The 14,361-nt window shown below is 37.8% G+C and overlaps 4 protein-coding genes across 6 annotated transcripts; 2 read left to right on the top strand and 2 right to left on the bottom strand.

Annotated features, from left to right (window-relative positions):
- Positions 1-81: 81 nt before the first annotated feature.
- mrpl48 (mitochondrial ribosomal protein L48) lies at positions 82-2,225 on the top strand. The gene is made up of 8 exons (XM_055207987.2): positions 82-427; positions 622-674; positions 780-814; positions 1,186-1,268; positions 1,358-1,527; positions 1,626-1,728; positions 1,857-1,946; positions 2,035-2,225. The coding sequence occupies exons 1-8, from the start codon at positions 407-409 to the stop codon at positions 2,110-2,112; spliced, it is 633 nt and encodes a 210-aa protein (XP_055063962.2). The 5' UTR covers positions 82-406; the 3' UTR covers positions 2,113-2,225.
- Positions 2,226-2,767: 542 nt separating this feature from the next.
- Positions 2,768-5,083, top strand: dnajb13 (DnaJ heat shock protein family (Hsp40) member B13). Its single transcript, XM_055207984.2, has 8 exons — positions 2,768-2,975; positions 3,079-3,182; positions 3,569-3,730; positions 3,913-4,070; positions 4,148-4,261; positions 4,343-4,456; positions 4,611-4,687; positions 4,851-5,083. Exons 1-8 carry the CDS (start codon positions 2,908-2,910, stop codon positions 5,017-5,019), a joined length of 966 nt encoding a protein of 321 aa, XP_055063959.2. The 5' UTR covers positions 2,768-2,907; the 3' UTR covers positions 5,020-5,083.
- Positions 5,084-5,095: 12 nt separating this feature from the next.
- ucp2 (uncoupling protein 2) lies at positions 5,096-8,264 on the bottom strand. Its single transcript, XM_055207986.2, has 8 exons — positions 8,106-8,264; positions 7,844-7,998; positions 6,718-6,928; positions 6,163-6,376; positions 5,876-6,070; positions 5,687-5,788; positions 5,432-5,612; positions 5,096-5,347 (listed from the first exon to the last, which is right to left on the bottom strand). The coding sequence occupies exons 3-8, from the start codon at positions 6,841-6,843 to the stop codon at positions 5,248-5,250; spliced, it is 918 nt and encodes a 305-aa protein (XP_055063961.1). The 5' UTR covers positions 6,844-6,928; positions 7,844-7,998; positions 8,106-8,264; the 3' UTR covers positions 5,096-5,247.
- A 2,225-nt stretch (positions 8,265-10,489) lies between these two features.
- Positions 10,490-13,226, bottom strand: ucp3 (uncoupling protein 3). 3 transcript variants are annotated; one of them, XM_055207985.2, is made up of 8 exons: positions 13,066-13,226; positions 12,648-12,784; positions 12,358-12,550; positions 11,949-12,156; positions 11,679-11,876; positions 11,497-11,598; positions 11,227-11,407; positions 10,490-11,128 (listed from the first exon to the last, which is right to left on the bottom strand). In XM_055207985.2, exons 3-8 carry the CDS (start codon positions 12,481-12,483, stop codon positions 11,014-11,016), a joined length of 930 nt encoding a protein of 309 aa, XP_055063960.1. In that variant the 5' UTR covers positions 12,484-12,550; positions 12,648-12,784; positions 13,066-13,226; the 3' UTR covers positions 10,490-11,013. The 3 variants fall into 3 exon arrangements, with proteins under 3 accessions (XP_055063960.1, XP_073730546.1, XP_073730547.1); XM_073874445.1 differs by having other exon boundaries at positions 12,358-12,538; XM_073874446.1 differs by having other exon boundaries at positions 13,062-13,205.
- Between the last annotated feature and the right edge of the window lie 1,135 nt (positions 13,227-14,361).

Raw genomic sequence — 14,361 nt, 5'->3', positions numbered from 1 at the left:
TCCTATCCCACACTATGAGCTACTGAGGGTGGAATTAAAACAGAGATCAGTATTAGAAATGGCTACAGTTATATTTAAATAAGAGATCATATACGCTCTTGGTCAGTTAGACCTGTTTTCCAAGATCTTTAAACACAAACAAATATTTCCCATATTTTATTGCATAGTAAAATGCGACGATAGGCCACAATATTATCAATTCCACTACCATAATCTTCTGTGCAGGGCAATCTACAAGTAGATGGAAGAGAAGTGGCGTTTATGCGCCAGCAGGTGGCAGTACTCTGTAGTCAACGCGAGTTAGTTCATTTGGTAAGACAAGTGAAGAAGACAAAACCCAGTGCATGCGTTTCAGATGCTTTATTTTTAAACATTTTTACTGAATTTCAAAGCTAATTCTGGAAAAATGAGCCACTTTCTGAAAAAGGTACAGTATACATTGTTTGACATCTTAACTTTTGGCGTGTTGTAGTTGTAGATGCTGTTTTTATGTTCCAAGGTCGTACATCAGAGCAGTGCTGGGTGGTTTAACTGTAACGTTAACTGTTATCTGTCATTTTATTTTTTAAGAATTATCAGTGTTCTAGTTTTGGATATTTTTGTCATTTTTTTGTCCCGCAGGTTTTAATGCTACACAACACACGAGCACTGGCTTGCGCAGCAACCTCAGCCCAGTGGGTGTCAACATAATAGTGTTAAATATTATTTTTAATACATATTCATAGTATAATAATGATAAAATGTAACTAAAACCTGAAATATTATGTCTCATGTAATAGACCTGAATTATTTACTACACATAAGATGCCTTGGGGTAAGAACAGAATTTCTTTGTCTTTTAGTTTTATATAATCTGTTTAATAATATAATATATAATTATCCTTCAGTAATGGGCTTTATGCCCAGCTGCACTACTTCCTGGGCTTCGGCCAGCTCCTTGTTTCCTGTCTGCCATTTTTGGACAAACTGATTAATCCTGGTGTGCCTGACCTCAGTAGTCACAAACAAACTGATTAATTCAGGTGTGCCTGATCTCAGTAGTCACAACAACAATAATCAGACACACCTCCTGGATTAATCAGTTTGTCCAATAATGGCAGACAGGAAACACGGAGCTGGCTGAAGTTCAGGAAGTAGTGCAGCTGGGCATAAAGTCTATTAAATAATAATTCTATGTCCACACAGGTGTCTTGCTGACTAACAGACAGTATAGATCAATGCCGACACATGGCATTGGAAGGTACAGACATCTTATTCCAAAAATAATGGTAAGAGCAAAAACCTTCTCACTCCACTGATCTCGGTTACAACATGTTTGTATGCTTTGAATAACAGCTCTGATATTATCTGTGTCCAGCCAAAGAAGAAGAAGGACAAAATCCAAATGAAGCAGATCAAAGCACCGACAAACACAGAGTTTGGTGTGCTTAACGTGTGTGTATCTGGTTATGACATGACACTAGTGGAACATTATTCTCAGTACATTCACAATCTCTGCAATCACTTAGACATCAAAGTTGAAGAGAGGTGAGAGAGTTTTTCTACAGATATGTAGAAATGTAACTTTACATCCTGTGATTTATACTTTAAACAAAGTAAATATTTAAATGTCATTTGCAATAAAGCTATGCAGTGCCTACGAAAAGCACAGAGGTCATGGTGATGCAGGACCAAGGCACAAAGATGTATGTGGATGGGATTTTGAAAACGCATGAACGTGTTGTTCAGGTAGAATTTATGCACAATTTAAGTTCATTATTAATAATTAATTAAAAAAATGATAATATGTTCATAGATGATGAGCACACTGTAGTAGAGATGATGTATTTATTGGTGACGTTTTACACTTTGTTCAGATCACTGAAATGAAGGCAACTCTTTGTCCCATATTTATGGATGTACTTCTGAAAAACCAGCCTGAGGGTGTACAGCTCTGTGTGAAGCAGGTAAAAAACCTTGCACCCGTTTATATTATTGTATGTCTACTTTTATGTATGTATTGACTTAATCTGACATGTTTTTATGTATTTCCAGCACACCGAAGCAGATTTCCAGTCCAGATTTAAAGCAAGACCTGAGCTTGAGGGGCTTATTGCAAAAATGAATACTTAATAAATAAATTAGAGTTTTCATTAAAATAATATTGTTATTCATCAGTTTTCTATTCTATATGTGCTGTAATTAACAAATGTGTAAAACAAAATAAACCCTTTTAAATTTTGAAATATCTGGTCATATATTTGTTTTTAGTAATCTCTTAAAGGGATAGTTCGCCTAAAATGAAAATTCTGTCATTATTTAGTCACCCTCGTGTTGTTCTAAACCTGTATAATTTCTTTATTATGTTGAATACAAAAGAAGATATTTTGATAAATACAAACACAAATGACGTTACCCACTGACTTCCACGGTAGGAAAAAGAAATATTATCGAAATCAATGGATATCATCAACTGTGTGCTTACCACCATTTATCAAAATGTTATTTTGTGTTTAATAGAATAAAGAAACTTGTACAGGGTTAGAATATTTAAAAAAAAATGGTGCAACCCCTTTGGGCCCCAAAGGGTGTGATGATGAGTTACAAAATGTTGACAAAATGTTAATTTGTGGTAAATTATCACTTTAAACGTGATACTAAGTGACTAATGTGATTTTCCTGTATCACGGGAATGTATAATGTGAGTTTACTTTATATTATGTGTAAACTACGAATAAGTACAAAGCAACTGTTTTAATCAAAAAACTACAATACCCAGATATCCTGGCTACGTTTCTATAGCAACCTACCGTTGTCGACACATCAGTAAACCCTCTTCACAAGTGCGGATTCATTTTTCACTGACGATTGGGTTACGGGAGCGTGTTTTTGTGCCAAAGTTTAAATATAAAGTTACACAGTTCAGAGATGGGTAAAGACTATTACGCTGTTTTGGAAATAAATCACAATGCCACTGATTTCGACATTAAGAAGGCGTAAGTTCTGTTTGATTTGCTTTTGATGAATTTGTCATAAAAACACACATTAAAATAGGCAAAAACTGGAGTTTACAGAATCGTATATTAATGTTGGTTTCAGGTACCGGCGGCTCGCGCTGAAGCACCACCCGCAAAGCAACAGCCACGCGCGCGCGCCCGAGCTCTTCACTCTGCTCGCGGAGGCTTTTGATGTGCTGAGCGACCGTAAGTAAACAAAACACACACAAAACACTGATAAACGACTATAATTTTACTGTTTACGACATGGTACTCATAGTATCACAATAGTGTCGTCATAGTATACTTTTTTAAGGGAACAACACCACAGCAATTGAAACTGTATTCTCAATTTCCATAGTCCCAGACTAAAATGCATTTTTGAACTGCCTTAATTTAAAAACATCTTGCATTGACATATCTTAACATATATCAGTGCTATTGTTTTGTCTCAAAATGCACATCAGTAGGCTAATGTTTTTGCTTGTAAAAACTACTTAAATGTCCTAAAATTACTAAGGCCTACTACTGGATTAATCTAAACCCTGTCTGGAAAACCACCTCATCATGTTTATGTTTCTTATTCACTTTAGCGCGCAAGAAGGCCACTTACGACAAGTTTGGGGAAGAGGGTTTAAAAGGAGGCATACCATCTGTGTTGGGTGTCAATGGTGCCTGGACATCAGGATATGTCTACCATGGAAATGCAGATGAAACATTCAGACAGTTTTTTGGTGGAGATAACCCCTTTGCAGGTGAATTGTTGGGTTTTTATTTTAGTGGGTCTTCAGGTTAAGGCAATTCGGAGTCAGTTATCTAAAATCTCTTTACAAAGTAGATGGAATGTGTCATCATGGTCATAATGTATTTGTGTTTTGAAGGGTCCCAGCTGCAGATGAATAAATTATGTATTATCTGCTTTACTATACCTTTGCAGATTTCTACACTGCAGACGGCAATGAGGTAAACACAGGTTTCAGCAGCCTGCGTGGACAAAAGGAAAAAATACAGGATCCACCAATAGAGAGAGACCTTCACTTAGCTTTGGAGGACCTTTACTATGGATGCACTAAAAAAATTAAGATATCCCGTCGGGTAAGTTATGCGAACAAATAAATCATACAGTTTATCATAGGCTGGCAAATGAGAAAACTAATTTTAGTTTAATTTAGGTGATGAATGAAGATGGACACACATCCTGCATCAGGGACAAAATATTAACCTTCAACGTTAAACCAGGATGGAATGAAGGGACACGCATCACATTTCCTAAAGAAGGGGACCAGGCATGACTGAATATTTCATTTTTGTTATTCCAGTTGTTGGGAATAACAGTTCTAACAGTGTTAAGGTCTTTTTCTTCACAGGGACCAAACAATATTCCAGCAGATATTGTTTTTGTCATACGACAAAAGCGTCACCCACATTTTGTCCGTCAGAACGATGACTTGTACTACACAGAACATATCTCTCTCGAGAAGGTGAGAAATTTTTGCATCGCTGAAGGGTGCGGTGTTATAGCACAATTATATTTGAGCAGAAATCTATTTCAAGGTTTCTTTGAATAAATTTGCAAGTTGCAGGCTAAAATAAACGTGGTTTAATAATTTATACATTTTGTTTTAATGCTTATAGGCTTTGACTGGGTTCTCAGTGGAAGTTGAGACACTAGATGGCAGGCTTCTCAACATACCAGTTAATGACATTGTGCAGTGAGTACCCCCCCAAATTACCTTCTTGCATCTTTGTCCTGGTAAGCTTAATTTATAGAAAACAGGCAGTATATACAATAGTTAAGAAGTATATACACAATACTGATTCTGTAATGCACAGTATAGAATATTTTTAAACCAATTAATTAATTGACTTTCACAGCCCAGAGTACACCAAAGTTGTGTCCGGGGAGGGAATGCCCCTTGCCAACAGCCCATCCAGAAGAGGAGACCTGATCATTCGCTTTATTACACATTTCCCAGACAAGCTCTCATCTGAGAAGAAGCTGCTTCTAAAACAAGCGCTCTCAAAATCCATCATGACTGCTTAAGGTCTGCACAGTTGTGTCATTGTTCTATTAAATCACATTAAACTTCAGTTTTAAAAAAGATAAAGAGTGACACTGGTAGAATAGACTCAGTTTTATTGAAAGATTTGAGTCGTGCATAAAAAGCCAAATAAAATAAGCAAAAGTGTAAACAAGTCAAACGGACAAGCAAAAAAGCAAAAAAAAGGCCAGCAAAGCTCAACTAGCTGCGTTTGCTGCCCAAAGAGTGACCTAGTTATGGCGAGCTGCCATCAGGGCACGTTTCAGCTGCTCATAGGTGACAAACATAACCACATTCCAGGAGCCCAGCCGCAGAAATGATGGCATGAATCTGAAAGATAAAAAACATGTTTAGCACATATTCTCCAAAGATTACAGGAAAGTAAATTATAGTCAGAATCATATGAAGTCTTACCCCTTGTAAAAAGCCTTTGGTCCTTCTTTAGTCAACATGGCTACAGCACAGTTGAGGGCGCTGCTGTACTGGCCTTGGGCGGAGTTCATGTATCTTGTCTTCACAACATCAACAGGGGAGGCGATAACAGTGGTGCAGAAACCAGCTCCAAAAGCGGATGTGAAATGGCAGGGAAGATCATCTGTTAAAAAAAAAAACACTTTAAAGTGTGTGTCTACAACTGCTGTAGCATTGACTTCAGCAACTAAATCTTACCAGTCATCAGTGATGACTTTAGCAGTGCGTCTTTGATGAGGTCATAGGTCACCAGCTCCGTGCAGTTTACAATGGCATTTCGGGTGATGTTTGGTCCAGTTCCTTAAGCATTAAGAGGGGGACAATAACATTTTAGAGAAGGAATAAAGTGTGCTAACAATAGAATCACATTTTTTGCTTTCCCCCCACCTTTCCACAGACCACGAAATCCCTCTTGCTTCGCAATGGTCCGATATGCATCCATAGTGCCTTGGTAACGTTTACTGGCCCCTGAGCTGTTCTGGGCCTGAAATCGGACCTTTACCACATCGGTCGGTTGCGCCATAGCAACTGCCATTGCTCCAGTGGTACAACCTGCCAGCAGCCGACTGCCAATCCCTACATCTATTAGAAGAACAATAAACACATTTCACGTGTTAATTCCACTCATCCCTTTAGCCAAATGACAAAGAGTTTGTCCCAAGAAGTGCACTTACGTTCGGAACCTTTGGTGTAGAACTGCTTGACAGAATCATAGAGGCCAATGCGTACAGACGCAAAGCTCATCTGACGCTGCAGTCCTGCAACCAGCCCGTTGTAGAGGCTGCGCGGCCCCTCAACACGAACCATGGTGCTGATCGTGCCGAACACTCCTCGGTATTTCATCGGACCATGCCCTGGGTTGGCAGGACCTTTGGCTTCACCCTGAATCTGTACAAAATAAAAATGTAGATAGAAGAAACTTTACAGAAACAGGGCATCTTCAGCTTTTAAGGCTCCACAACGATCCGGGGTCTGCAAGGATAATCGCCAAGGCCTGGACCTGCTTACGTGGCTAGCGTGAGGAAAGAAATAGATAAAGCTGATGTCAGTATGCGTGGAACCTTAACACCATCACCTTAAATGAAAGTATGGTTTTGGTTATCGGGAGTTGAACCAGCGGGTCACAGGCATCCGTTCGTCATCTCGGACGCCACTGCTGGCTCAGCTGTTCAGGGCAAAGGAAGGCGGTCACCCAAACAAGTAGTCAAATTTCATGCAACAGAACTCACCTGAAGCCTAACTTTTGCTGTGTCTAGTGGAAATGTGACCAGATCTGCGATGCAGGCTGCCATTCCTGCACCGACAAACTTGACGGTGGCTGTAGGGGGCACATCACCAGCTCTGAATCCAACCATGTTTAGTTTCAAACGGAATCACGGGAATGTAAAGATGAAGTGATGAGAAGCAATGAAGAACAAGATAGGTGAACTCCACCCAAAACTGGAAAAAAAAGGGATTCACTTTTTTGTCAGTCATTTTATTTGTATTTGGGTCAAATAGAGTGACCATACGTGCCATTCTTCCCAGACGCGTCCTCCGGAAGTCATATTTGTTGACCGCATACGTCATAGAGGATTATTATTATTATTACAGAAAAGCAACCGTTACATTTTAAGGTAAGAATGAAACTACGATTGTATCTCTTATGTTTTTAACTGAATGGCGTATGCGGCCAACAAATACGACTTCCGGAAGACTCACCAAAATTCTGGCCAGGACACATCCGGGAAGAACGGCACGTATTGTCACCCTGGGTCAAAACACAATACTGGTGTACGCTAGTTGATAACCAGCAAATAACAATTGACACGAAATCATGATTTTCGGCTATATAGGACACTTTTCATACAAAATTAATAAAATAACCATTTAAAAAAGTTTAAAAAATAAAGACTTTATAATTTTATGTACATTTGGTATAATGTCATATGTATATGAGTGATATGTCGTAGTTGTATAGATAAACATGTGAAAAAAATAATGTAGACACATTTTACATCAAATAAATTTAATAATTGTACAACACAGTTGGGTAACTTTTATTGCATATAAACCATTTGGAGTGGAACAACGCCTCTGGTTGTTTAATGTAGGTATAAAAGTAATTGTCTTAACAGATAGGCGGACAGAAAACAGGAACATCGTGTTCTCGATAACGCAAACAAAAGTGATGACGTCACGGTTATTCAAACATCCGGTTGTCTTTGTTGCCTTTCCACCGCACAAAAGAACCATACATGTTCACACCAAGATTATGTCACGATGACGCGAAGTTTTAAACTAACTAGATATTTAACAAATGAAAAAAAAAGAAAAACACTACCTTAAAACTAAACTACTTATAAAACTACGAACCGTTTTGGATGAACACTTTCACTTGAGAAACTCCGACCGGTCAGGATTCTCTGAAAGCGTCTCTCTGGTTAAAACGACTTTCAATTTGAATTTCGTGATGTTCTTCCATAGAGAAACGTGTAGAAAACGTACAAATAAAGAACATAATCCAAAGGCTGAAAGACAAAGAAACATGTTGTTAGAGCATCTTTCCCCAATATTCAAATAAAAGACTTAAAAGCACGTGGTAACGTCTACACGCGGTATGAAAACGTGTACTTACCTCAAACGAGAAAAAAGGCAAACTGTCTTAATAAAAACGTTAAAGTTAAAGAAAACAACACTTATTTCCGGTAAGTGCCGCACTGAAACGTAGGTGTTTGTCTAGCTGTGCTCGATGCGGGTGCGCTTTTATCGACTTGGTCACGTGACGCGTCTTCCTGGATTTTACCGGTTTCATAAAGTTCATAACAAAGTGTTTCGTTCTTTGTTTGTTATTTAGATGATTAAATTAGATTTTAGTTTGATGTTGATAAGTCTGACAGTAGATATAAAAATATAAAACTTATATTAATTACATTTTTAGACTATAAATTCTTTCAAAGGTTTACAAAATTATAAAATAAAAGAAACCTTTTTTTATTTAATTAAATGTCTTTAATTCATAAATATATTAAACTGAAACGCTGAGTCACCATGAATCGTGATGCAGGTTGCACATATGTTTTTTATTAAACATGTTGGCTCACACTTGCACATGCGGTTGGTTTTAACTAGGCATGCATTTACATCTTATGCTTTCTATTACGTCTTAATCTTTTTGCTTCATTTTACATGTTCCTCAAGTACATAAGACAAGAATCAATAGTTTACATATAGTACTTCTTAAGCCTAATCCACAAATCTGTGTAAACACTGCAGATTTGTGAATTTAGGCTAAAGAAGTACCATAAACTCTTGATTCTTGTGTGTGTTCATTTGGAACTGTACTAGGCAATGTAAAGCCCCAAAGCAAAAACAGTAATTGTGTTTACCTGAGATATATGCTGCACAAACCATACACTGCACACCATTGCTCTGTATTATTTGTTCATATTGACAGATTCTCAATCAGATCAGTCAGCACCTTAAATTACAGAGGCTGCGTGTGAAGCACAAAATAGCTGTCTTTCTGTCCACCCAGTAAATAACACACAGCTTTAAATGAATGTATTGCTATAGAAACCTGCTTTAGACAAACATCCAATGAGCCTTGACGCCTTTTTACCTCTGGGTGCGGTTTAATAACGCATCATTTGTAAAGACAGAGTCAACTACTATAGTCTTTATTTTGTCTATAGAGGCAACATTGATAGAGTAACTGCTCTTTGTTTTTTACAATTTGCATATTTGAATCAGCCTTATGGTTCACTGGACACGTATGCATCTCCTTTTTCGTGCTCCTGGAGCTGTAAAACTCACAACTTTGTTCTAACGAAGGCTTTGTTTGTCTCTCCTGCTCCTTTGTTAAGTCGGTGTAAAGTTACAGTACTTGCATTTCAAATTGCATTTACTTGAAAGTCACAAGCATTTTCTCACTAAGTGTCAGACTCCCTGTTGATTATATCATTGATTAAATGAATGCAAATTATGTAATTGTCTCCACAATAGATGCAAATGAGCAGTTTTGGGGAAAGTTACTTTTAAAAGTAATGCATTTCAATATTAACTTCCCAAAAAGTAACTAATTGCACTACTTAGTTACTTTTCATGGAAAGTAATGCTTACGTTACTTTTAAGTTACTTTTGCGTTACTTTTTCTTACTTGGCTGAGGTGGCACTAGGTGGTTTACGCTGGTCCTTCCAGCCTGACAAAGCCGGTCATGCTGGTGGGCCAGCTAGACCAGCTTAAAAAGTGACCAAAACACAGCTAGACCAGCTTGCTACACCAGCAAAACCAGCTAAAACCAAGCTGGGAGACCAGCTAAAACCAGCTCACCAGCTTATGCTGGTCTTAGCTGGATTTTTCAGTAGGGTTATGATCGCAAAAATGTCAAGCTCTGGCCTGCCATCTCCGTTTCTGACTTAAAGCAACACTAAAGAGTTTTTTTACCTTTTTTTTATAACGTTTCCAAAAAAGTTTCAGTGGTTCATCCACTCGAAACAGGGTGAACGGCACTTTCACATTCGCTTTGCAGCCCTCTATCGGCCAAAACCGCACTAAAGAAGTTTCTAACCGTCGGGTCGCAGTCCTGTAGTTCAAGTGAAAACTACAAAAACCTGCTTTGCGGCAGACCTACAATCCAATCAGAGCCAGCTATGCTGCAGTGTTTACGACAGTGGTAATGGACATTTCCGCTCTAACCTGTAGGGGGAGCAAAGAGCAAAAACTCTAGTGTTGCTTTAAACTGTTCCCGCTCAGGCGCACAGAGTGCATAATATGTTCGGGTTTAATTCAGAACATTATTTTATTTTTAAATTGAATTAATTAAACTGAAAAGTAACTCGCATTACTTTTTTTAAAAAGTAGCTCAAGTATTAATGTGTACATTTATAAACTAATGCGTTACTTTACTCGTTACTTCAGAAAAGTAATATTATTACGTAATGCGCGTTACTTGTAATGCGTTACCCCCAACACTGCAAATGAGTGTGTCTGACGCCCGACAACACTTTTACGACAGAAACTGAAACTGACAAGCTTTATTTGTCAAGAATGTACATTTATTAATTTACAGTAGTGTAGACATTCATTTAAGCGATGGACCCAGTTTCTTTACATACATAAATAGTTTTACAGGTACATTTACATTTTCATTCATTTGGCCAAAACTTAAACTCACTAAAGTGACTTCTAAATAAGGAATACAATGTGTGGTAATACAAAAAATGTTACAATGTAAACTAGTACAATGAAGACAAACACTGCTGATCCTAGGAGATGTAAACACTATGCCTCAGTGCCCTAAATCACTGAAGCTACTAAGACAAAAAAGTACATGTTGTTTGTACCCGCCATATGTCTCGTAGATCTCATCTCATCTCTCTTATTTGATGAGCTTGACCTTTGGCCTTAAAAGTAGTGATATGTACCAACTACAGCCATTCTTACAGATAAGACTTAACCTGGCGACCCAGGAAATCCTCTGTTCTTAGGACTTGAACTGAACTATCACATCTGCTTTAATCAAAATCGGTAATTGCGATTCCTTTCAGAACGGTGATTCCCATGAGTGCTGCATTTTCGTCAGAGATCTCTTGATTTGTTCATACGACACAAACATCACAATGTTCCAAGATCCGAGTCGAAGGAAGGATGGCACGAAGCTGTTAGCAAAGAGGAAGACGGCACAGTTATAAATCTTTGTAAGAATAAGCACACTGATCTATGTAAATACCAAAAATTTAATGTATGCTTTTCTTACCCCTTATAAAAAGCTGCTGGTCCCTCTTTGGTGATCATAATAAGCGCACAGTTAAGTGCACTGCGGTACTGGCCTGCACTCGAGTTCATAAAACGAGTTTTCACCACATCTACCGGAGACGCCACAATCGTGGTACAGAAACCGGCACCAAACGCAGCAGTAAAGTGGCAGGGTAGGTTATCTAAAGCGGGAACATAGCAAACAATAAGTACAAGCAATATTTACAACTGTTTTGCAGAGAAACCAACTTCTACAAGCATCATAGCCTACCTGTCATAAGATTGTAATTCAGTATGAGCTCTTTGATGATGTCATAAGTCACCAGCTCTGAGCAGTTCACGATTGCATTCCTTGTGATGTTTGGCATGCACCCTAAAATAAAATAAAAAACTTAATTAATTTCCATCAGTCCAACATTATATATAATCTGAAATCCAAAAAGTCTAACTCACCCTTCCAAAGCCCACGAACACCTTCATCGCGGGCAATAGTCCGGTACGCATCCATCGTGCCATTGTATCTTTTTACGCCGTCCGCCTGGCGTACTTGAGCTTGGAAACGCACTTTTACAACGTCTGTAGGTTGTGCAAAAGCTACAGCCATTGCCCCAGTGGTACAGCCAGCCATCAAGCGAGTTACAATGCTTGCATCTGAGAATAAAAAAGCCATTAACGAAATGTAAGCATCGGTGCAATCTCTTTAATGAGCAGTATGATACTTACTTTCAGATCCTCTGGTGTAAAACTGCTTCATTGAGTCGTAAAGCCCAATGCGAACAGATGCAAAGCTCATCTGTCGCTGCAGTCCAGCGACCAGCCCATTGTACAGGCTTCTTGCGCCCTCTGTACGCACCATAGTGGTTATGGTGCCAAACACGCCACGGTATTTTGCCACTTCTGATCCTAACGCGGCTTTCGACTCTCCCTGGATCTGAAATAAGATGATGTTCTGTTGAAAGCCATGGCAGGTATTTGTCTAAAAAGTAGTTTGCTTATTTTATTATTATTTGGGCTATGGTTAGACTAGGCGCCCGTCTGGGCTGTGCTTGTACAGCTATTAGATGTCTTTTAGACACAAAATTGCTGGCTAGTAACTGATTGAATCATTTAGACCTCTCCATGAAGTGCTCACCTGAAGCCTCACTTTTGCTGTGTCCAGAGGAAATGTTATCAGGTCAGCAAAGCATGCTGCCGTACCAGCTCCAAAAAACTTGACAGCGGCGGTTGGTGGCAGGTCGGTGGGTTTGAAGCCAACCATGTTTAACCGAATAGAGAAACGTCAGCAAAAGATTTTACTGTATTTTCTGTGTCCTCTGTTTGGCAACCTGTTGGAAAAGAAAAGAGAACCAGGCTGATATAGATAAGATTCATCATACGAATCATGTTGATTTTATTCAAAACATTTTCCAGGCTTTAATTTACCTCAGCAGACAGCTTATTCACGATCAAGTTTCTTCCAAAGGGATTACTCTTTTGTCTTCTGTACTAAATGTCTTAACACTTTTGGCCATAAAATATTGTGGCTTAGTGTCCCAACGCAGCATTACAGCAGCACAAAACTACAAAGAAAAACAGCATTTAGGACCAAATAAAAAAAATGCCTTACATTTTTAAGTAAAATCAAATTGGCTTTACAAGTCATTTCAACTTAGTATTTGGCTAACTTGACTAGTGAGCTGCTGTAGCTTATAAATAAAGTTGAAATAAGTTTAAGCAACTCATCATTTATCAAAACACTTGACTTGTAAAACCAATATGATTATACTTTTACAATTTAAGATGGCAACTTTTTAGCATACAATATTGAGCAAATATAATAAAATACGCCTTGCTCACCAACCTTGCGTTATAATGAAGTTGTTAATCCAAATTCTACTGACGGAAAGTGGAAGAATTATTCCCATTCATAGGTTAATCCAGCAAGTGTGTTTCCTTATACTAATGCCACCAGTCTGTCAAACTCCGAATTTATAGGTGTCCGTGTATGCCAGTTAAAGCCGGTCTCGCTTTTTTGCTTTCATCACACATGGCTCTAATTTTAACTTTTGTGATGGGTGACACAGATCACTTGTTTACTAGATAGGGTACTAGAAGTCACTACTACTAATATCATGCAGTTAAAAGGACATTTTGGTATCACTTTACAATAAGGTCGTAAACATTTGTAAATACATTAGCTAACATTATCCTTAAATTAACAATATACAGTATACAATATACAATATATAATTCTTTATTTTCAACCCAGCATTGTTTCAACCCAAAATGATTGGTTGTTTTAAGCCATTGTTGGGTCAAATATAAATGGTAAATGGTTTTCAATATAAAAAATGTTTTTTGGGCTTGTCCATTTTTGACCCAACACTGGGTTGAAAATAACCCAGGATTTTTTAGAGTTTAGTTTTTTATTATTCATTAATCTTTGTTAGTGTTAGTTAATTCTTATACAATTGTTTATTGTGCATAAACTAATGTTAATGAAATTAACATCAAATTAATAAATGCTGTAGATGTATTTTTCATTGTTACTGATCAGCATTAAAATAATATTAAAGGGGCCATGGCACAAGACTTTTTAAAGATGTCAAATAAATATTTGGTGTTCCCAGAGCACATATGTGAAGTTTTAGCTCAAAATACTATATAGATAATTTATTATAACATGTTAAAATTGCCACTTGTGTGGTGTGTGCAAAAATGTGCCGTTTTGGGTGTGTCCTTTAAAATGCAAATAAGTGGATAAAATTCAAACACTGATCACAATGATGGTGGTTTGTTGCAATTGAAACTCAATTGTGCTGTGAATTATTTTTTCTCTGCACTAAACGGCAGTGCTGTGGTTGGATAGTGCAGATTAAGGTAGTATTATTATAATAAGTGCTCCTTATGACATCATAAGGAGAGCCAAATTTCAACGACCTATTTTTTCGTGTGCTTGTAGGTTGATAGAAGCACAGAAGATCCAATTATAGCACCTAAACATGGAAAAAGTCAGATTTTCATGCCATGGCCCCTTTAAGGAATACAGCCCTTTTTGTAAGGTGTTACAGATATTATATATTTTATGGGGTGCTGAATATTTTTATTACATTAATATTTAATTACAAATATGTATTTATTTGCTTGTTTTACAGGT

This window comes from Misgurnus anguillicaudatus, chromosome 12, assembly GCF_027580225.2.
Source record: "Misgurnus anguillicaudatus chromosome 12, ASM2758022v2, whole genome shotgun sequence".
NCBI classification, from domain to species: domain Eukaryota; kingdom Metazoa; phylum Chordata; class Actinopteri; order Cypriniformes; family Cobitidae; genus Misgurnus; species Misgurnus anguillicaudatus.
The sequence above is the reverse complement of the archived record's forward strand: the minus strand, read 5'-3'. Positions and strand labels throughout refer to the sequence as shown.